General features: G+C 57.3%; 1 protein-coding gene across 1 annotated transcript in view; it reads left to right on the top strand.

The window, feature by feature from the left end:
- The first annotated feature begins 264 nt into the window (after nt 1-264).
- Nucleotides 265-22096, top strand: part of SNX17 (sorting nexin 17) — a 78043-nt gene continuing 56211 nt past the window's right edge. Inside the window, exons 1-6 of the mRNA XM_077291991.1 lie at nt 265-393; nt 10368-10466; nt 11624-11698; nt 13300-13417; nt 13692-13756; nt 14226-14336. Coding sequence (XP_077148106.1) covers nt 10407-10466; nt 11624-11698; nt 13300-13417; nt 13692-13756; nt 14226-14336 — 429 coding nt within the window. The 5' untranslated portion in view covers nt 265-393; nt 10368-10406. The remainder of the gene's footprint in view (nt 394-10367; nt 10467-11623; nt 11699-13299; nt 13418-13691; nt 13757-14225; nt 14337-22096) is intronic.

Below are 22096 nucleotides of genomic sequence, written 5' to 3'. Positions count from 1 at the left end.
TATCCTCCTCCTCCTGTGTCTCCTGTATTATCCTCCTCCTGTATTATCCTCCTCCTGTATTATCCTCCTCCTTCTGTGTGTCCTGTATTATCCTCCTCCTCCTGTGTCTCCTGTATTATCCTCCTCCTTCTGTGTGTCCTGTATTATCCTCCTCCTCCTGTGTCTCCTGTATTATCCTCCTCCTTCTGTGTGTCCTGTATTATCCTCCTCCTCCGGTGTCTCCTGTATTATCCTCCTCTTGTTTCCCGGAACCTTTCATTGGTAAGATGTTGTAGTCGGACACTTTTCTGGGCTGCACTACTAATCGGAAGTGTCGGGAAGGAGAAAAATTCCTGGAGACGAATCTGCAGACTCGGAGACCGAGGAGCACAAGCGACAACAGGAGGAGGACGGGTGTGTGCGCGCTCTGTGCTCCGCGCTCTCTCTGTCGCCCGCTCTCTCTCTCTGTCGCCTGTCATCCACTCTCTCTCTGTCGCCCGCTCTCTCTCTGTCGCCCGCTCTCTATCTCTCTGCCGCCTGTCATCCACTCTCTCTCTGTTGCCCGCTCTCTCTGTCGCCTGTCATCCACTCTCTCTCTCTGTCGCCCGTCATCCACTCTCTCTCTCTGTCGCCCGCTCTCTCTCTCTGTCGCCCGCTCTCTCTCTGTCGCCCGCTCTCTCTCTCTGTCGCCCGCTCTCTCTCTGTCGCCCGCTCTCTCTCTGTCGCCCGCTCTCTCTCTGTCGCCTGTCATCCACTCTCTCTCTGTCGCCCGCTCTCTCTGTCGCCTGTCATCCACTCTCTCTGTCTGTCGCCCGCTCTCTCTGTCTGTCGCCCGCTCTCTCTGTCTGTCGCCCGCTCTCTCTGTCTGTCGCCCGCTCTCTCTGTCTGTCGCCCGCTCTCTCTGTCTGTCGCCCGCTCTGTCTGTCGCCCGCTCTCTCTGTCTGTCGCCCGCTCTCTCTGTCTGTCGCCCGCTCTCTCTGTCTGTCGCCCGCTCTCTCTGTCTGTCGCCCGCTCTCTCTGTCTGTCGCCCGCTCTCTCTGTCTGTCGCCCGCTCTCTCTGTCTGTCGCCCGCTCTCTCTGTCTGTCGCCCGCTCTCTCTGTCTGTCGCCCGCTCTCTCTGTCTGTCGCCCGCTCTCTCTGTCTGTCGCCCGCTCTCTCTCTGTCGCCCGCTCTCTCTGTCTGTCGCCCGCTCTCTCTGTCTGTCGCCCGCTCTCTCTGTCTGTCGCCCGCTCTCTCTGTCTGTCGCCCGCTCTCTCTCTGTCGCCCGCTCTCTCTCTCTGTCGCCCGCTCTCTCTCTCTGTCGCCCGCTCTCTCTCTCTGTCGCCCGCTCTCTCTCTCTGTCGCCCGCTCTCTCTCTCTGTCGCCCGCTCTCTCTCTCTGTCGCCCGCTCTCTCTCTCTGTCGCCCGCTCTCTCTCTCTGTCGCCCGCTCTCTCTGTCGCCCGCTCTCTCTCTCTGTCGCCCGCTCTCTCTCTCTGTCGCCCGCTCTCTCTCTCTGTCGCCCGCTCTCTCTCTGTCGCCCGCTCTCTCTCTGTCGCCCGCTCTCTCTCTGTCGCCCGCTCTCTCTCTGTCGCCCGCTCTCTCTCTGTCGCCCGCTCTCTCTCTGTCGCCCGCTCTCTCTGTCGCCCGCTCTCTCTCTGTCGCCCGCTCTCTCTCTGTCGCCCGCTCTCTCTCTGTCGCCCGCTCTCTCTCTGTCGCCCGCTCTCTCTCTGTCGCCCGCTCTCTCTCTGTCGCCCGCTCTCTCTGTTGCCCGCTCTCTCTGTCGCCTGTCGCCCGCTCTCTCTCTCTGTCGCCCGCTCTCTCTCTCTGTCGCCCGCTCTCTCTCTCTGTCGCCCGCTCTCTCTCTCTGTCGCCCGCTCTCTCTCTCTGTCGCCCGCTCTCTCTCTCTGTCGCCCGCTCTCTCTCTCTGTCGCCCGCTCTCTCTCTCTGTCGCCCGCTCTCTCTCTCTGTCGCCCGCTCTCTCTCTCTGTCGCCCGCTCTCTCTCTCTGTCGCCCGCTCTCTCTCTCTGTCGCCCGCTCTCTCTCTGTCGCCCGCTCTCTCTCTGTCGCCCGCTCTCTCTCTGTCGCCCGCTCTCTCTCTGTCGCCCGCTCTCTCTCTGTCGCCCGCTCTCTCTGTCGCCTGTCATCCACTCTCTCTCTCTGTCGCCCGCTCTCTCTCTGTCGCCCGCTCTCTCTCTGTCGCCCGCTCTCTCTCTGTCGCCCGCTCTCTCTCTGTCGCCCGCTCTCTCTCTGTCGCCCGCTCTCTCTCTGTCGCCTGTCATCCACTCTCTCTCTGTCGCCCGCTCTCTCTCTGTCGCCCGCTCTCTATCTCTCTGCCGCCTGTCATCCACTCTCTCTCTGTTGCCCGCTCTCTCTGTCGCCTATCATCCACTCTCTCTCTCTCTGTCGCCCGCTCTCTCTCTGTCGCCCGCTCTCTCTCTGTCGCCTGTCATCCACTCTCTCTCTGTCGCCCGCTCTCTCTCTGTCGCCCGCTCTCTCTCTGTCGCCCGCTCTCTCTCTGTCGCCCGCTCTCTCTCTGTCGCCCGCTCTCTCTCTGTCGCCCGCTCTCTCTCTGTCGCCCGCTCTCTCTCTGTCGCCCGCTCTCTCTCTGTCGCCCGCTCTCTCTCTGTCGCCCGCTCTCTCTCTGTCGCCCGCTCTCTCTCTGTCGCCCGCTCTCTCTCTGTCGCCCGCTCTCTCTCTGTCGCCCGCTCTCTCTCTGTCGCCCGCTCTCTCTCTGTCGCCCGCTCTCTCTCTGTCGCCCGCTCTCTCTCTGTCGCCCGCTCTCTCTCTGTCGCCCGCTCTCTCTCTGTCGCCCGCTCTCTCTCTGTCGCCCGCTCTCTCTCTGTCGCCCGCTCTCTCTCTGTCGCCCGCTCTCTCTCTGTCGCCCGCTCTCTCTCTGTCGCCTGTCATCCACTCTCTCTCTCTGTCGCCCGCTCTCTCTCTCTGTCGCCCGCTCTCTCTCTCTGTCGCCCGCTCTCTCTCTCTGTCGCCCGCTCTCTCTCTCTGTCGCCCGCTCTCTCTCTCTGTCGCCCGCTCTCTCTCTCTGTCGCCCGCTCTCTCTCTCTGTCGCCCGCTCTCTCTCTCTGTCGCCCGCTCTCTCTCTCTGTCGCCCGCTCTCTCTCTCTGTCGCCCGCTCTCTCTCTCTGTCGCCCGCTCTCTCTCTCTGTCGCCCGCTCTCTCTCTCTGTCGCCCGCTCTCTCTCTCTGTCGCCCGCTCTCTCTCTCTGTCGCCCGCTCTCTCTCTCTGTCGCCCGCTCTCTCTCTCTGTCGCCCGCTCTCTCTCTCTGTCGCCCGCTCTCTCTCTCTGTCGCCCGCTCTCTCTCTCTGTCGCCCGCTCTCTCTCTCTGTCGCCCGCTCTCTCTCTCTGTCGCCCGCTCTCTCTCTCTGTCGCCCGCTCTCTCTCTCTGTCGCCCGCTCTCTCTCTCTGTCGCCCGCTCTCTCTCTCTGTCGCCCGCTCTCTCTCTCTGTCGCCCGCTCTCTCTCTCTGTCGCCCGCTCTCTCTCTCTGTCGCCCGCTCTCTCTCTCTGTCGCCCGCTCTCTCTCTCTGTCGCCCGCTCTCTCTCTCTGTCGCCCGCTCTCTCTCTCTGTCGCCCGCTCTCTCTCTCTGTCGCCCGCTCTCTCTCTCTGTCGCCCGCTCTCTCTCTCTGTCGCCCGCTCTCTCTCTCTGTCGCCCGCTCTCTCTCTCTGTCGCCCGCTCTCTCTCTCTGTCGCCCGCTCTCTCTCTCTGTCGCCCGCTCTCTCTCTCTGTCGCCCGCTCTCTCTCTCTGTCGCCCGCTCTCTCTCTCTGTCGCCCGCTCTCTCTCTGTCGCCTGTCATCCACTCTCTCTCTCTGTCGCCCTCTCTCTCTCTGTCGCCCTCTCTCTCTCTGTCGCCCGCTCTCTCTCTGTCGCCCGCTCTCTCTCTGTCGCCCGCTCTCTCTCTGTCGCCCGCTCTCTCTCTGTCGCCCGCTCTCTCTCTGTCGCCCGCTCTCTCTCTGTCGCCCGCTCTCTCTCTGTCGCCCGCTCTCTCTCTGTCGCCCGCTCTCTCTCTGTCGCCCGCTCTCTATCTCTCTGCCGCCTGTCATCCACTCTCTCTCTGTTGCCCGCTCTCTCTGTCGCCTGTCATCCACTCTCTCTCTCTCTGTCGCCCGCTCTCTCTCTGTCGCCTGTCATCCACTCTCTCTCTCTCTGTCGCCCGCTCTCTCTCTGTCGCCTGTCATCCACTCTCTCTCTGTCGCCCGCTCTCTCTCTGTCGCCCGCTCTCTCTCTGTCGCCCGCTCTCTCTCTGTCGCCCGCTCTCTCTCTGTCGCCCGCTCTCTCTCTGTCGCCCGCTCTCTCTCTGTCGCCCGCTCTCTCTCTGTCGCCCGCTCTCTCTCTGTCGCCCGCTCTCTCTCTGTCGCCCGCTCTCTCTCTGTCGCCCGCTCTCTCTCTGTCGCCCGCTCTCTCTCTGTCGCCCGCTCTCTCTGTCGCCTGTCGCCCGCTCTCTCTCTCTGTCGCCCGCTCTCTCTCTCTGTCGCCCGCTCTCTCTCTCTGTCGCCCGCTCTCTCTCTCTGTCGCCCGCTCTCTCTCTCTGTCGCCCGCTCTCTCTCTCTGTCGCCCGCTCTCTCTCTCTGTCGCCCGCTCTCTCTCTCTGTCGCCCGCTCTCTCTCTCTGTCGCCCGCTCTCTCTCTCTGTCGCCCGCTCTCTCTCTCTGTCGCCCGCTCTCTCTCTCTGTCGCCCGCTCTCTCTCTCTGTCGCCCGCTCTCTCTCTCTGTCGCCCGCTCTCTCTCTCTGTCGCCCGCTCTCTCTCTCTGTCGCCCGCTCTCTCTCTCTGTCGCCCGCTCTCTCTCTCTGTCGCCCGCTCTCTCTCTCTGTCGCCCGCTCTCTCTCTCTGTCGCCCGCTCTCTCTCTCTGTCGCCCGCTCTCTCTCTCTGTCGCCCGCTCTCTCTCTCTGTCGCCCGCTCTCTCTCTCTGTCGCCCGCTCTCTCTCTCTGTCGCCCGCTCTCTCTCTCTGTCGCCCGCTCTCTCTCTCTGTCGCCCGCTCTCTCTCTCTGTCGCCCGCTCTCTCTCTCTGTCGCCCGCTCTCTCTCTCTGTCGCCCGCTCTCTCTCTCTGTCGCCCGCTCTCTCTCTCTGTCGCCCGCTCTCTCTCTCTGTCGCCCGCTCTCTCTCTCTGTCGCCCGCTCTCTCTCTCTGTCGCCCGCTCTCTCTCTCTGTCGCCCGCTCTCTCTCTCTGTCGCCCGCTCTCTCTCTCTGTCGCCCGCTCTCTCTCTCTGTCGCCCGCTCTCTCTCTCTGTCGCCCGCTCTCTCTCTCTGTCGCCCGCTCTCTCTCTCTGTCGCCCGCTCTCTCTCTCTGTCGCCCGCTCTCTCTCTCTGTCGCCCGCTCTCTCTCTCTGTCGCCCGCTCTCTCTCTCTGTCGCCCGCTCTCTCTCTCTGTCGCCCGCTCTCTCTCTCTGTCGCCCGCTCTCTCTCTCTGTCGCCCGCTCTCTCTCTCTGTCGCCCGCTCTCTCTCTCTGTCGCCCGCTCTCTCTCTCTGTCGCCCGCTCTCTCTCTCTGTCGCCCGCTCTCTCTCTCTGTCGCCCGCTCTCTCTCTCTGTCGCCCGCTCTCTCTCTCTGTCGCCCGCTCTCTCTCTCTGTCGCCCGCTCTCTCTCTCTGTCGCCCGCTCTCTCTCTCTGTCGCCCGCTCTCTCTCTCTGTCGCCCGCTCTCTCTCTCTGTCGCCCGCTCTCTCTCTCTGTCGCCCGCTCTCTCTCTCTGTCGCCCGCTCTCTCTCTCTGTCGCCCGCTCTCTCTCTCTGTCGCCCGCTCTCTCTCTCTGTCGCCCGCTCTCTCTCTCTGTCGCCCGCTCTCTCTCTCTGTCGCCCGCTCTCTCTCTCTGTCGCCCGCTCTCTCTCTCTGTCGCCCGCTCTCTCTCTCTGTCGCCCGCTCTCTCTCTCTGTCGCCCGCTCTCTCTCTCTGTCGCCCGCTCTCTCTCTCTGTCGCCCGCTCTCTCTCTCTGTCGCCCGCTCTCTCTCTCTGTCGCCCGCTCTCTCTCTCTGTCGCCCGCTCTCTCTCTCTGTCGCCCGCTCTCTCTCTCTGTCGCCCGCTCTCTCTCTCTGTCGCCCGCTCTCTCTCTCTGTCGCCCGCTCTCTCTCTCTGTCGCCCGCTCTCTCGCTCTGTCGCCCGCTCTCTCGCTCTGTCGCCCGCTCTCTCGCTCTGTCGCCCGCTCTCTCGCTCTGTCGCCCGCTCTCTCGCTCTGTCGCCCGCTCTCTCGCTCTGTCGCCCGCTCTCTCGCTCTGTCGCCCGCTCTCTCGCTCTGTCGCCCGCTCTCTCGCTCTGTCGCCCGCTCTCTCGCTCTGTCGCCCGCTCTCTCGCTCTGTCGCCCGCTCTCTCGCTCTGTCGCCCGCTCTCTCGCTCTGTCGCCCGCTCTCTCGCTCTGTCGCCCGCTCTCTCGCTCTGTCGCCCGCTCTCTCGCTCTGTCGCCCGCTCTCTCGCTCTGTCGCCCGCTCTCTCGCTCTGTCGCCCGCTCTCTCGCTCTGTCGCCCGCTCTCTCGCTCTGTCGCCCGCTCTCTCGCTCTGTCGCCCGCTCTCTCGCTCTGTCGCCCGCTCTCTCGCTCTGTCGCCCGCTCTCTCGCTCTGTCGCCCGCTCTCTCGCTCTGTCGCCCGCTCTCTCGCTCTGTCGCCCGCTCTCTCGCTCTGTCGCCCGCTCTCTCGCTCTGTCGCCCGCTCTCTCGCTCTGTCGCCCGCTCTCTCGCTCTGTCGCCCGCTCTCTCGCTCTGTCGCCCGCTCTCTCGCTCTGTCGCCCGCTCTCTCGCTCTGTCGCCCGCTCTCTCGCTCTGTCGCCCGCTCTCTCGCTCTGTCGCCCGCTCTCTCGCTCTGTCGCCCGCTCTCTCGCTCTGTCGCCCGCTCTCTCGCTCTGTCGCCCGCTCTCTCGCTCTGTCGCCCGCTCTCTCGCTCTGTCGCCCGCTCTCTCGCTCTGTCGCCCGCTCTCTCGCTCTGTCGCCCGCTCTCTCGCTCTGTCGCCCGCTCTCTCGCTCTGTCGCCCGCTCTCTCGCTCTGTCGCCCGCTCTCTCGCTCTGTCGCCCGCTCTCTCGCTCTGTCGCCCGCTCTCTCGCTCTGTCGCCCGCTCTCTCGCTCTGTCGCCCGCTCTCTCGCTCTGTCGCCCGCTCTCTCGCTCTGTCGCCCGCTCTCTCGCTCTGTCGCCCGCTCTCTCGCTCTGTCGCCCGCTCTCTCGCTCTGTCGCCCGCTCTCTCGCTCTGTCGCCCGCTCTCTCGCTCTGTCGCCCGCTCTCTCGCTCTGTCGCCCGCTCTCTCGCTCTGTCGCCCGCTCTCTCGCTCTGTCGCCCGCTCTCTCGCTCTGTCGCCCGCTCTCTCGCTCTGTCGCCCGCTCTCTCGCTCTGTCGCCCGCTCTCTCGCTCTGTCGCCCGCTCTCTCGCTCTGTCGCCCGCTCTCTCGCTCTGTCGCCCGCTCTCTCGCTCTGTCGCCCGCTCTCTCGCTCTGTCGCCCGCTCTCTCGCTCTGTCGCCCGCTCTCTCGCTCTGTCGCCCGCTCTCTCGCTCTGTCGCCCGCTCTCTCGCTCTGTCGCCCGCTCTCTCGCTCTGTCGCCCGCTCTCTCGCTCTGTCGCCCGCTCTCTCGCTCTGTCGCCCGCTCTCTCGCTCTGTCGCCCGCTCTCTCGCTCTGTCGCCCGCTCTCTCGCTCTGTCGCCCGCTCTCTCGCTCTGTCGCCCGCTCTCTCGCTCTGTCGCCCGCTCTCTCGCTCTGTCGCCCGCTCTCTCGCTCTGTCGCCCGCTCTCTCGCTCTGTCGCCCGCTCTCTCGCTCTGTCGCCCGCTCTCTCGCTCTGTCGCCCGCTCTCTCGCTCTGTCGCCCGCTCTCTCGCTCTGTCGCCCGCTCTCTCGCTCTGTCGCCCGCTCTCTCGCTCTGTCGCCCGCTCTCTCGCTCTGTCGCCCGCTCTCTCGCTCTGTCGCCCGCTCTCTCGCTCTGTCGCCCGCTCTCTCGCTCTGTCGCCCGCTCTCTCGCTCTGTCGCCCGCTCTCTCGCTCTGTCGCCCGCTCTCTCGCTCTGTCGCCCGCTCTCTCGCTCTGTCGCCCGCTCTCTCGCTCTGTCGCCCGCTCTCTCGCTCTGTCGCCCGCTCTCTCGCTCTGTCGCCCGCTCTCTCGCTCTGTCGCCCGCTCTCTCGCTCTGTCGCCCGCTCTCTCGCTCTGTCGCCCGCTCTCTCGCTCTGTCGCCCGCTCTCTCGCTCTGTCGCCCGCTCTCTCGCTCTGTCGCCCGCTCTCTCGCTCTGTCGCCCGCTCTCTCGCTCTGTCGCCCGCTCTCTCGCTCTGTCGCCCGCTCTCTCGCTCTGTCGCCCGCTCTCTCGCTCTGTCGCCCGCTCTCTCGCTCTGTCGCCCGCTCTCTCGCTCTGTCGCCCGCTCTCTCGCTCTGTCGCCCGCTCTCTCGCTCTGTCGCCCGCTCTCTCGCTCTGTCGCCCGCTCTCTCGCTCTGTCGCCCGCTCTCTCGCTCTGTCGCCCGCTCTCTCGCTCTGTCGCCCGCTCTCTCGCTCTGTCGCCCGCTCTCTCGCTCTGTCGCCCGCTCTCTCGCTCTGTCGCCCGCTCTCTCGCTCTGTCGCCCGCTCTCTCGCTCTGTCGCCCGCTCTCTCGCTCTGTCGCCCGCTCTCTCGCTCTGTCGCCCGCTCTCTCGCTCTGTCGCCCGCTCTCTCGCTCTGTCGCCCGCTCTCTCGCTCTGTCGCCCGCTCTCTCGCTCTGTCGCCCGCTCTCTCGCTCTGTCGCCCGCTCTCTCGCTCTGTCGCCCGCTCTCTCGCTCTGTCGCCCGCTCTCTCGCTCTGTCGCCCGCTCTCTCGCTCTGTCGCCCGCTCTCTCGCTCTGTCGCCCGCTCTCTCGCTCTGTCGCCCGCTCTCTCGCTCTGTCGCCCGCTCTCTCGCTCTGTCGCCCGCTCTCTCGCTCTGTCGCCCGCTCTCTCGCTCTGTCGCCCGCTCTCTCGCTCTGTCGCCCGCTCTCTCGCTCTGTCGCCCGCTCTCTCGCTCTGTCGCCCGCTCTCTCGCTCTGTCGCCCGCTCTCTCGCTCTGTCGCCCGCTCTCTCGCTCTGTCGCCCGCTCTCTCGCTCTGTCGCCCGCTCTCTCGCTCTGTCGCCCGCTCTCTCGCTCTGTCGCCCGCTCTCTCGCTCTGTCGCCCGCTCTCTCGCTCTGTCGCCCGCTCTCTCGCTCTGTCGCCCGCTCTCTCGCTCTGTCGCCCGCTCTCTCGCTCTGTCGCCCGCTCTCTCGCTCTGTCGCCCGCTCTCTCGCTCTGTCGCCCGCTCTCTCGCTCTGTCGCCCGCTCGCTCGCTCTCTCTCTCTCGCTCTCTGTCGCCCGCTCGCTCGCTCTGTCGCCCGCTCGCTCGCTCTGTCGCCCGCTCTCTCGCTCTGTCGCCCGCTCGCTCGCTCTCTCTCTCTCGCTCTCTGTCGCCCGCTCTCTCGCTCTGTCGCCCGCTCTCTCGCTCTGTCGCCCGCTCTCTCGCTCTGTCGCCCGCTCTCTCGCTCTGTCGCCCGCTCTCTCGCTCTGTCGCCCGCTCTCTCGCTCTGTCGCCCGCTCTCTCGCTCTGTCGCCCGCTCTCTCGCTCTGTCGCCCGCTCTCTCGCTCTGTCGCCCGCTCTCTCGCTCTGTCGCCCGCTCTCTCGCTCTGTCGCCCGCTCTCTCGCTCTGTCGCCCGCTCTCTCGCTCTGTCGCCCGCTCTCTCGCTCTGTCGCCCGCTCTCTCTCTCGCTCTGTCGCCCGCTCTCTCTCGCTCTGTCGCCCGCTCTCTCTCTCGCTCTGTCGCCCGCTCTCTCTCTCGCTCTGTCGCCCGCTCTCTCTCTCGCTCTGTCGCCCGCTCTCTCTCTCGCTCTGTCGCCCGCTCTCTCTCTCGCTCTGTCGCCCGCTCTCTCTCTCGCTCTGTCGCCCGCTCTCTCTCTCGCTCTGTCGCCCGCTCTCTCTCTCGCTCTGTCGCCCGCTCTCTCTCTCGCTCTGTCGCCCGCTCTCTCTCTCGCTCTCTGTCGCCCGCTCTCTCTCTCGCTCTCTGTCGCCCGCTCTCTCTCTCGCTCTCTGTCGCCCGCTCTCTCTCTCGCTCTCTGTCGCCCGCTCTCTCTCTCGCTCTCTGTCGCCCGCTCTCTCTCTCGCTCTCTGTCGCCCGCTCTCTCTCTCGCTCTCTGTCGCCCGCTCTCTCTCTCGCTCTCTGTCGCCCGCTCGCTCGCTCTCTCTCTCTCGCTCTCTCTCTGTCGCCCGCTCGCTCGCTCTCTCTCTCTCGCTCTCTGTCGCCCGCTCTCTCGCTCGCTCTGTCGCCCGCTCTCTGTCGCCCGCTCTCTCGCTCGCTCTCTCTCTCGCTCTCTGTCGCCCGCTCTCTCGCTCGCTCTCTCTCTCGCTCTCTGTCGCCCGCTCTCTCGCTCGCTCTCTCTCTCTGTCGCCCGCTCTCTCTTTGTCTTTCTGTCTCTGTCACCTATCGTCCGCTCGCCTCACATTTTGATCTCTCATCCTCAGGTGGTCCCTGCTCTCTCTTTGCCTGTGTGACCTTCCATCATGCACTTCTCCATTCCTGAGACTGAGACATGTAACTCTGATTCTGGTGGTCCGTATGTGGTAAGTGATGCTGCGGTCCCTGATCTCTGGGGGCTTTGTGTGCAGGGGAGGTGACTTCAATTAGCCATGGGATGATGGGAGTGATGGTGCAGACACTACTGCGGCTCGTGTGTGCGCTGCTCTCATCAGTACAGGATGTGTGATCAGCTGCCGGCGTTTCCTCTTTGTTATGTGCTTCCTGTTACTGCAGTATAATCTGCAGTGGACAATTATATAATCTCCGGGCACTGCTGTATACTGACTGCACATCCTGACCAATCCATCTATACTCTTCCCCTCCCCCTCCTGCCCTTCCTCCCCTCCTGCCCTTCCTCCCCTCCTGCCCTTCCTCCCCTCCTGCCCTTCCTCCCCTCCTGCCCTTCCTCCCCTCCTGCCCTTCCTCCCCTCCTGCCCTTCCTCCCCTCCTGCCCTTCCTCCCCTCCTGCCCTTCCTCCCCTCCTGCCCTTCCTCCTCCCCTCCTGCCCCTCCTCCCCTCCTGCCCCTCCTCCCCTCCTGCCCCTCCTCCCCTCCTGCCCCTCCTCCCCTCCTGCCCTTCCCTCCCCTCCTGCCCTTCCCTCCCCTCCTGCCCTTCCCTCCCCTCCTGCCCTTCCCTCCCCTCCTGCCCTTCCCTCCCCTCCTGCCCTTCCCTCCCCTCCTGCCCTTCCCTCCCCTCCTGCCCTTCCCTCCCCTCCTGCCCTTCCCTCCCCTCCTGCCCTTCCCTCCCCTCCTGCCCTTCCCTCCCCTCCTGCCCTTCCCTCCCCTCCTGCCCTTCCCTCCCCTCCTGCCCTTCCCTCCCCTCCTGCCCTTCCCTCCCCTCCTGCCCTTCCCTCCCCTCCTGCCCTTCCCTCCCCTCCTGCCCTTCCCTCCCCTCCTGCCCTTCCCTCCCCTCCTGCCCTTCCCTCCCCTCCTGCCCTTCCCTCCCCTCCTGCCCTTCCCTCCCCTCCTGCCCTTCCCTCCCCTCCTGCCCTTCCCTCCCCTCCTGCCCTTCCCTCCCCTCCTGCCCTTCCCTCCCCTCCTGCCCTTCCCTCCCCTCCTGCCCTTCCCCCTCCTCCCTCGTCCTGCCCTTCCCCTTCCTCCTGCCCTTCCCCCTCCTCCCTCGTCCTGCCCTTCCCCTTCCTCCTCTTCCCCTCTGTCCCCCTTCACCGAATACACATTATACATCGTCTCTTCTCTTCCAGGCGTACAACATCCATGTGAACGGGGTCTTACACTGCCGGGTGCGCTACAGTCAGCTGTTGGGTCTCCACGAGCAGGTGAGGAGCTGCAGTATATACTGTATATACTCGAGTATAAGCCGAGATTTTCAGCCCATTTTTTGGGCTGAAAGTCCCCTTCTCGGCTTATACTCGAGTCATACCCGGGGGTCAGCAGGTGAGGGGGGGCGGGCGCTGTGTAATTATACTTAACTGCTCCCGGCGCTGTGTCCCTGCTTCTTCCCCGGCGCTGCAGCTTCTTCCTGTAATGAGCGGTCACATGGTCCCGCTCATTACAGAAATGAATATGCGGCTCCACCTCCCATAGAGGTGGAGCCGCATATTCATTAATGTATGAGCGGTAACGGTGACCGCTCAATACAGGAAGAAGATGCAGCGCCGGGGAAGAAGCAGGGACACCGCGCCAGGAGCAGGTAAGTATACGGGGAGGGGGAGCGCAGCGCTGCGCGATATTTACCCCTCCTCGTTCCAGTGCGGCTCTGTCTTCATCGTCCTCTGGCAGTGATGCTCAGGTCAGAGGGCGCGGTGACGTAGTCAGTGCGCGCCCTCTGCTGAACGTCAGTGTCGAAGACGGAGCCGCACGAGGAGCAGGTAAAAGTGCCGGGGTCCTGAGCGACGGAGAGGTGAGTATGTGATTTTTTTTTTTTTTTTTTTATGGCAGCAAAAGCAAATGGGGCAAGTGGCTGTGCGGAGCATCTTATGGGGCCATAACATTTGTGCAGCACTATAAGGGGCAAGTGGCTGCGCGGAGCATCTTATGGGGCCATAACACTTGTGCAGCACTATATGGTGCAAGTGCCTGTGCGGAGCATCTTATGGGGCCATAACGCTTGTGCAGCACTATATAGGGCAAATATCTCTATGGAGCATCTTATGGGGCCCTTATTACCCTTTGTGCAGCACTATATGGGGCATATTTTAATATGGAGCATCTTATGGGGCCATCATGAACTTTATGGAGCATTATATGGGGCTCCTGATTCAATATGGATATTCAAAAACACGTAACCTACTGATGTGTCAATTAATTTTACTTTTATTGGTATCTATTTTTACTTTTGAAATTTACCGGTAGCTGCTGCATTTTCCACCCTAGGCTTATACTCGAGTCATTAAGTTTTCCCAGCTTTTTGTGGCAAAATTAGGGGGGTCGGCTTATACTCGGGTCGGCTTAAACTAGAGTATATACGGTATGTGATGTGTGTATATACAGCTGTGCAGAAGTCATAGGCAGGTATGGAGGCGCTCCATAAATAAGAGGTAGAGGGAGTCCAGCAGCAGGTTTGTATCCTGAGAGCAGCATGATGTGCGGGCAGAGAACCTGATCCCAGCAATGTTATCAAAACTGCAGCAAGCAGCCCGCTAAGTAACTCATCACCAGGATCAGGGTCTCTGCCCCCAGATCATGCTGCTCTCAGACGGGGGAGCAGAAATCTCCGGACGGGTTCCCTTTAATGGAAAAATAAATAAATTATCAGTGAACAAAATACAAAGTGGCTGAAAAAAAGAGAAATGTAAGTCTCATCAGTATCTGATGACCGCCCGTCGCCCGCTTCCGGTGGCCGCCTTCCCGTCGCCTCTTACGCCTGCCCCGTGTGACCGTCCGTCCTCAGCTTCTTTTCCTCTCTCGGATGTTGCAGCTCAGGAAGGAATATGGAAACAACGTGGTGCCGATCTTTCCCCCCAAGAAGCTCTTCACCCTCACCCCATCCGAGGTGGAGCAGAGGCGCGAGCAGCTGGAGAAGTACATGCAGTCAGGTGAGGGTGTATGTAAGGAGACCTAATATTAACCGGACCTCCCCCACAGTCGCCGAGACCCCACCTCTGATAGTAACAGGACCCCACGTGGGTATTGCATGTGATGTATCTTCATGCTGCCATATCCTGGAGATGAGCGGTATCGTGTGTACATCGTACTATTGTCAGTTATCTGCAGTGTGTGGCCCCGGTGACACGGTGCCGGAGTCTTACCTGTCTATAGGTTTATCCACAGCTCTGCTGCGCTCTGTGACGTCTTCCCTTCTCTCCGCAGTGCGGCAGGATCCGGTGCTGGGGGCCAGTGAAATATTCAACAGCTTCCTGCGACGCTCCCAACAGGTCTGTTCTGGCTTATTTCCCCCACGGCACATTAACATCCTGGTGCTGCCGGGGTGCGTGCGCGGGGTCCCGTCCCTGTGGTGCTGCCGGGGTGCGTGCGCGGGGTCCCGTCCCTGTGGTGCTGCCGGGGTGCGTGCGCGGGGTCCCGTCCCTGTGGTGCTGCCGGGGTGCGTGCGCGGGGTCCCGTTCCTGTGGTGCTGCCGGGGTGGGCGCGCGCGGGGTCCCGTCCCTGTGGTGCTGCCGGGGTGCATGCGTGGGGTCCCGTCCCTGTGGTGCTGCCGGGGTGCATGCGCGGGGTCCCGTCCCTGTGGTGCTGCCGGGGTGCATGCAACTCCTCACAAACCTGTTCACTGCAGTGCTGGTGGGGCCTTTTCTCTGCAACACAGCTTAAATACACCCAGCCCCCGTCTCTGCGGAGCTATCAGGGTATGTGGGGTCCCATTTCCACCATTGTCTGCTCTTTCCCTAGGAGACCCAGCAGATCCCCACAGAGGAGGTGCAGCTGGAGGTTTTTCTTTCCAATGGTCAGAAGGCAAAGGTGTCTATTCTGACTTCTGACCAGACTGAGGACGTGCTAGAGGTAAGAGACGTATGTGACCCCCACTTGGGACTTCTCCTCCCATCTATGCTGACCTGTCTGATACTCTCCTGTAGCCTGCTCCTCCTGTCAGTGATGATATCATGGTGACATCATGGTGACCTGTCTGATACAGGGCTGTGGAGTCTGAGTCGGTATAAAATGGTCCGACTCCTAAAATATATAATAAATTGGGTACAGTAGTTCAAGGCAGTTTGTGTAGAATATTTTTTCATAAGAATTTGGGAAAGTTATGAAATGTCCTATAAATGTCTGTCCTATTCCTGATCTAAGGTCTAGACTTTTAGCTGAGATGAATCTGTGCTGCAGTTTATGTTCATAAGTAGTGAAGCTCCTCTACAGATAAGGGGAAAAAATAACAAACACACATGAAAGGAAAGCCTGCATTCATCTCAGAACTTCTGGAGTGAACAGGAAAGCAGGATTAAAGAAGGTAAGTACTTCCTAAAGCAGATGTAAACGGTCAATACACTTTGCATAAATCAATTTTCCAGTATATGTTGTCTCTGTATGCTTGATGTTTTAGTTTGTTTTTCCTCTCAGCTCATGTTTAGAGAAATTAGCTGTCCTGATGACATATATACACTATACATAGAATATAAGGGGAAAAAATGTTTTCTAACATCTCAAATTCAGAAATACAGTAACAGGATCGATGAGAACATATATATGTGTGTGGATGTGTGTTCTGGAATATGATTCAGCACAAACACGCTTCCTCCCTCCTCTCCTCTTCATAGACTGTGAAGACATATGATGTGAAGCAATTAGTGCGCTGTACCCTGAGACAAGCCTGACATTGAAAGTTCAGCATAAAGCTATCTAGCATATTTTACAAACTTTATACTTATCTGTCCTATTGATTTATGCAAAGATTGTTTTATTTCTATCCCAAATTATACAGTGCGCGATTCCCTATTCTTGCAAGAATTACAAAATATTTTTTTTTACAGGACAAAATTATTTTGAGAGCAAATTTACATAATTACAAAATGGCTAAGAAGCCTCTTACGAAGTCCCTGTATTTGAGCATTTCACAGTGACTTAAGATAATAAACATTTTGTGTGTCAGTGTATAAGTGACCCTGATGAAAACAAATGCTGTGATGCCAAAATCAGTGCATACTCAGGCAGTGGTAAAAATGCTCCTTCAAGAGCTTCCAATCTAAAAAGACATTTACAACACTGCGACCCAGAAGTTTACGAAGCTGTGACTGAAAAAGATCCCAGCAGCACCAAGAAACCAGAGACCAGCACTTCCTGCCAGGCAAAGGAGGAGGAAAGAGCGTCTCAAAAGTCACTTACAAGATATTTTGTAAGTGACAGTTACTGTAACAATGACAGCAGATGTGTTTAAAAGACAGATCATCGAGCTTGTAGTGAAGGAATGTGTACCATTATCATTATATGCATGACCAGTTTCTAGAGCTCTTTATGGAGAAATGGCCCACAAACTTGGTGTTTCTCTGGAAAGAGAAAGTATTAGAAAATTAGTGATTGAAGAAGCCCTTAACCAAAAGGAAGATCTTAAAAAGACTCTCAAGAGACGCTTTGTATTTCTTAAAATGGATGCCTGCACACGTCACAGAGTGAACTATTTTGCTATCAACGTTCAATATGTTTGTGACAACAAAAAAAATTGTTAATAGGACACTGGCAGTAAAAGATATTCAAGTTCATCACTGCAGCCAGTTTCTCCAGACCTTAGTGGAAAAAGTTCTGCAAGATTATGAACTAAAAAAAGAACAGGTTCTTGCTATTGTAACTGATAGTGCGTCAAACATGATAAGTACAATTAAACTGATGAATGAGAATAATGAAGGTGAACAGCAGCTAGAAGAACATTTCACATTCAGTATGTTGGAGATGGAAGGCCACATTCCAAACAGCTATTACTACTGAAGAACAGCAAAATTATTCTTTACAATTAGATGATCTTGTTGAAGCTGCTTCACACCTCTTCATTACGTGCGCTGTGTTGTGCACACGCTGCAGCTGGCAATAAGACAGTCTGCAAGAGGGACATGCTGGAGCTCTGATTAGCAAGGTGAAGAAATTGGCTATTGCTGCCAGAACCCCTAAAATTGATTCCATCTTGAAGAGACGTGCTGGAAAAGGAGCCATTGTGGATAAAGTCACTCGGTGGGGCAGCACCAATTTAATGATTGAGTAATTGCTTGAGCTGAAACCCTTCCTTGTAGATACGGCAAACCCTCAGGTAACACTATATGAAAGTCAATGGACACAGGTGGCTGAATTGAAGGAATTTCTTCATCACCCATTTACAGTGACTAAAAAGTTACAAGCTGAGGATTTACCTCCTGGCATTTTTATAAAGGAGTGGAGAACTTGTTGTTTTTCCTGTCCCAAAGAGGAGGTTTAATCGCAGATGGCATTGCTGCTTCAATGAAACGCAGACAGACACTGCTTATTAGAAAATAAAATTCTTCTGGCAGCTGTTTGTGGACCCGAGTCATCGTATATTGCTGGATGATCAACAGATTACTAAAGGAAAACAAGCTTTGAGGTAGCAGTTAGGATGAGCTACAGGACGGGCAAGAGCTAGAGGACTCGGGTCCTGCCAGTGCTGCTGCCATTTCTGCATCCTCAAAAGATTAGGAGTTTGATTTCGACAAGCATTTGGACAACATGGCCCAAGCAAAGCGTTACTGCAGGGAATAAGATTCCACTCCCATAGAGAAAAGATTGACCATATTTCAGCAAAATTTTTCACTTGCTCTCAAATAAGTAGAAGAGTTCAATCGTTCATCAAAACTGACTTAGAGATGTTGTTAGAGATGTCGCCCATGTGGTTACTGCTTTGCCACCAACCCAAGTTAGTGTAGAGAGGTCGTTCTCCAGCCTTAAAATAATTATGTCAGATTTGAGGTCATCTATAAAGGAGGATCTGATGGAGGTGATACTATTTCTCAGAACAAATTCATAGACTGCACAAATGCTATTCAGTAAGTTTTTGTTGAAAACTGTTTGTTTTTTTCCCTTCCCCCATGACAGTACACTTGAGAGAGGGCATCCGCCCAATCAGGACAGGAACCCTACTGAAAATAAAAGGTTAGTACCTCTCCCTCGCTTCAGTTGGGTTTCCTGTCCGGACAGGGACCCTCATGCTGAACACGGCGGAAGAATTCTACTTACCCACTCCCGTACCGGCGTGGAAGAACAGGCAGAGCCTGTGCGCCGGTCTCCGGGTGTTGGAGGTGCCGTCCGCGGGTCTTATGAGTCTGAGCGGGCGTGGGTGCAGCACAATCAGGAGTCCGGAGCTCTTCCGTGGCTGCCGCGCTGCCTTCCCCCACTGCCAGCATCCGGGAGCTCCTGGAGGGGCGGCCGCTTCCGGGTCTCGCGCGTCTGACGTCACGCGCAAGGCACGCTGGGAGTAGGCGTGTCCACGTGATGTCGGGGGCAGGTGCCGGATCCAAGATGGTGGCACCCATGAAAGTAACGCCGGCCGGCTAAAGCGATCCCGGAGACGTGATGGGGGGAGGGACAATCATTGGGCACTGGAGGAGGCGGGGAGTGCAGTGGATCCTTGCTGAGCCACCAGCATACCAGGAAAAGTAGCCGTTTGAGTGGTAGGAGCAGCAGTCATCCTGTCTGGCAAGACTCCTCGACGTCCAGAAGGGACGTCGTACGTGCATATGACCAGCCTCCGAAACCGGTACCCTTGACTGACAGCGGTGGTGAGTGATCTAATGAATGTCACCCTTATGGTAACGGGGTCCATTTTTTCTGCTTGATCACTAGGGGTCAAGGAAGTCTAGCTTTAAAACAAAGAACAGAGTATATGCTCTTTGCAAAAATCCGCTGGCAGTTCAGTGGCAGAAGGATCTCTGTGCTAATTGCATCAATAAGACCATACAGGAAGAGACCCCTAATTTTGCCACTAGCCTTACGGCCATAATACAGGCGGAAATAATAGACTCCTTAAAAATAGCCCTTAAAAAACCTGGGAAAAGAAGCCGCAAGGTGCCTACAGATTCGGAGGCCTCTCTAGGACAGGAAGGTCGGGAAAGATCCCTGTCTCCCTCTACTTCCTCCTCCTCTCCCCAGTCCTCAGAATCCTCCTCGTACAGCGATATAGGGGGCCAACCATGTTTTCCAAACGAGGATGTAGTGAGACTAGTCAAAGCAGTCAGGACTGCAATGGGCCTTGAGGAAAAAACAACTAGATCATTAGAAGATATTTTCGGTGGTCTGGAGGAAAAAAGAAAACGCACGTTCCCTGTCACTGCAAAAACAAAAGCATTGATTGATAAAGAATGGAAAAAACCTGAGGTCGGGTACTGGTACTTTACCCACTTCATCAAAGAGGAGGTACCCCTTTGAGGAGAAAGACTCCAAAACTTGGGAAAAAAATACCTAAAATTGATGGCGCCGTGGCTAGATCTTTAGGTTGGGGAGCACACCTGAGATCCCACTCAGTACAAGGAACCTGGTCCTTGCTAGAAAGGAATCACGGTTCAAATGTGAATGAACTGTGGGCAGTGGAAAAGGCCTTCAGACATTTTCTCCCCTTGCTTCAGGACCGCCATACTCGAGTCATGACGGACAATCGAGCAGCCGGTGGCTTATATCAACCACCAGGGCCTCATGGAGGTTTCAGATCTACTATTCCAGTTAGCAGAACAACACCTGTCATCTCTCTTGGCACTACACATAAGGGGTGTTGAAAATATATAAGCAGACTTTCTGAGTCACAGAGACTTGACGGGGAATGGTCCTTAAACCCTCAAGTTTTCCATCAAATAGTACAAGCTTGGGGTAAACCAGAGATAGACCTGTTTGCCACCTCAAACAGAAAATTAAGGAAGTTCCGCTCCCTAATCCAAGGGAACATCCTTTTGCAGTAGATGCCCTACTAATACCCTGGAAGTTCTCCCTGGCCTACGCGTTCCCCCCCCCCCCCCGATGGTAATGATCCAGTCGTCCGGAAGATCAGAGAGAATCAAGCGAGAATAATTCTCATAGCTCCGTTTTGGCCGAGGAGGCCATGGTTCTCCCTTCTAAGGCAGATGTCATTACAGATCCATGGATTCTGCCAGAGGTACCGGACCTGCTTACCCAGGGGGCCAGTGAGCCACTCTCAAGTGAAGGGCTTCCATCTGGCAGCCTGGAATTTGAGAGGGCACTACTGAGGATTCTCACCAGGGTTAGTCTCCACCCTGTTGAAGAGTAGAAAACCTATAACATCCAGAATCTACAGTAGAACATGGAAGAAGTTTCTAGACTTCCTGGGGGAACTGTTGGGGGATGCAGCTCCAGTGGGAACTATCCTAGAATTTCTGCAGGCAGGGTTACAACTCGGGTTAGCAACTAGCACCCTTAAGGTTCAAGGTAAGTAACCTTGGTGTTTTTTCCACTTACTGCAAATAAAATTTTGGTGTAACGTTGTATTCCAATAAATATATTTTATGTTCTATCTAAATGGCTTGATTATTGTATCACAATAAAGATTAAAAGTCTGATGTTACCATTTTGTTACAATAAATTTATCACTTAAACATGAGCCATGTATGAGGAAGTTGGAGTCGGAGGTTTGGCTTAATGACTCCACAACCCTGGTCTGATAATCTCCTGTAGCCTTCTCCTGTCTGTGGTGACATCGCCGTGACCTGTCTGATACTCTCCTGTAGCCTCCTCCTGACTGTGGTGATATCACGGTGACCTGTCTTGATACTCTTCTGTAGCCTTCTCCTCCTCCTGTCTGTGGTGACATCACGGTGACCTGCCTGATACTCTCCTGTAGTCTCCTCCTGTCTGTGGTGACATCACGGTGACATGTCTGATGCTCTCCTGGAGCCTCCTTCGGACCGTGGTGACATTTTGGTGACATGTCTGATGCTCTCCTGTAGCATCTTTCTGACTGTGGTGGCATCATGGTGACCTGTCTGATACTCTCCTGCAGTCTCCTCCTGACTGGTGACATCATGGTGACCTGTCTGATACTCTCCTGTAGCCTCCTCCTGACTGTGGTGATATCACTGTGACCTGTCTTGATACTCTTCTGTAGCCTTCTCCTCCTGTCTGTGGTGACATCACGGTGACCTGCCTGATACTCTTCTGTAGCCTCTTCCTGTCTGTGGTGACATCACGGTGACGTCTGATACTCCTGTAGCCTCCTCCTCCTGTCAGTGGTGACAGCATGGTGACCTGTCTGATACTCTCCTGTAGCCTCCTTCTGACTGGTGACATCACGGTGACCTGTCTGATACTCTCCTGTAGTCTCCTCCTCCTGTCAGTGGTGACAGCACGGCGACCTGTCTGATACTCTCCTGTAGTCTACTCCTGTCTGTGGTGACATCACGGTGACATGTCTGATGCTCTCCTGGAGCCTCCTTCGGACCGTGGTGACATTTTGGTGACATGTCTGATGCTCTCCTGTAGCATCTTTCTGACTGTGGTGGCATCATGGTGACCTGTCTGATACTCTCCTGCAGTCTCCTCCTGACTGGTGACATCACGGTGACCTGTCTGATACTCACCTGTAGTCTCCTCCTGTCGGTGGTGACAGCACGGTGACCTGTGTGATGCTCTCCTGGAGCCTCCTTCTGACCGTGGTGACATTTTGGTGACATGTCTGATGCTCTCCTGTAGCCTCTTTCTGACTGTGGTGGCATCATGGTGACCTGTCTGATACTCTCCTGTAGACTCCTGTCTGACATCACAGAGACCTGTCTGATGCTCTCCTTTAGCCTCCTTCTGACTGGTGACAGCACGGTGACATGTCTGATGCTCTCCTGTAGCCTTCTCTTCTTCCTGTCAGTGGTGACATTTTGGTAACATGTCTGATACTCTCCTGTAGCCTCCTCCTTTCTGTGGTGTCACGAAAAGGGGGTGACCTTTGGCCAGCTCACGGCTATCACAAGTGCAGGGGGCTTATCTTACTTATCCCACCACTGCTTACGTGATGAAAACACATACAAGGCTATTGACCTATCAATTTACCGCAGGGGCTTATCTTGGTTATCCCACTGCTGCTACACTATGTCACGAACTGCCGGGATTTATGTGTATCCCGCTTTCCAGTTCCGCTTCGGAACTTGCAGCTCTCCGGCGCCCCCCTTACCCTCAGGTCAGCCTGGGAACTACACCTAGGATGATTAGTCGCCGGATGGGCTGCTTCACTGTGGACTGGCTAGCAGGCACGCTGCAGCGAGGGAATTATAAATGCTCATAAATAGCTTATAAAACCCCATTCCATCGCTGCCAGCTTTACCCACCTAGCCCAGAACACACTTTGCTGCCACCAGCTCAGATTCCTCAACAGAGGGGTTGGAGCCCACCCAAATTAGTAGCGTAATTAACTTCAGGCACGTGAAAATTCGCTATAGAACATGGAGAAGACGAACTAATAAATTTTATATTTTACTCCAAAAAGGTAGGCAGTGTTTACAAAAGGTATATAAAGATTTTGCAATATGAGACAATTAAGGTATGCACAAGCAATTGCAAAAAAACAGGGATTAAAGAAGATAAGCACTCACATGTTGCTTAGATCGTTCCAGGCTAACCAAGCTGGTGGGAGGAGCCAGACATTCCAATGCATCAGAGGGTCTTGGTGCAACAGCTTCTCAGGTAAAAACTGAAGGCTGGGCTGACTGGCAGTAACTTATACTTGTAGACTGTAACATCACTAAAGGGGGTTGAGTTACCATCGCCCTCCCCTTTTCTCAGAGTTACAGATTTGATAGCAACACTTATCCTTATCCTAACTTGCCTGGAGA

This window comes from Ranitomeya variabilis, chromosome 2, assembly GCF_051348905.1.
Source record: "Ranitomeya variabilis isolate aRanVar5 chromosome 2, aRanVar5.hap1, whole genome shotgun sequence".
Classification (NCBI taxonomy): Eukaryota; Metazoa; Chordata; class Amphibia; order Anura; family Dendrobatidae; genus Ranitomeya; species Ranitomeya variabilis.
The sequence above is the reverse complement of the archived record's forward strand: the minus strand, read 5'-3'. Positions and strand labels throughout refer to the sequence as shown.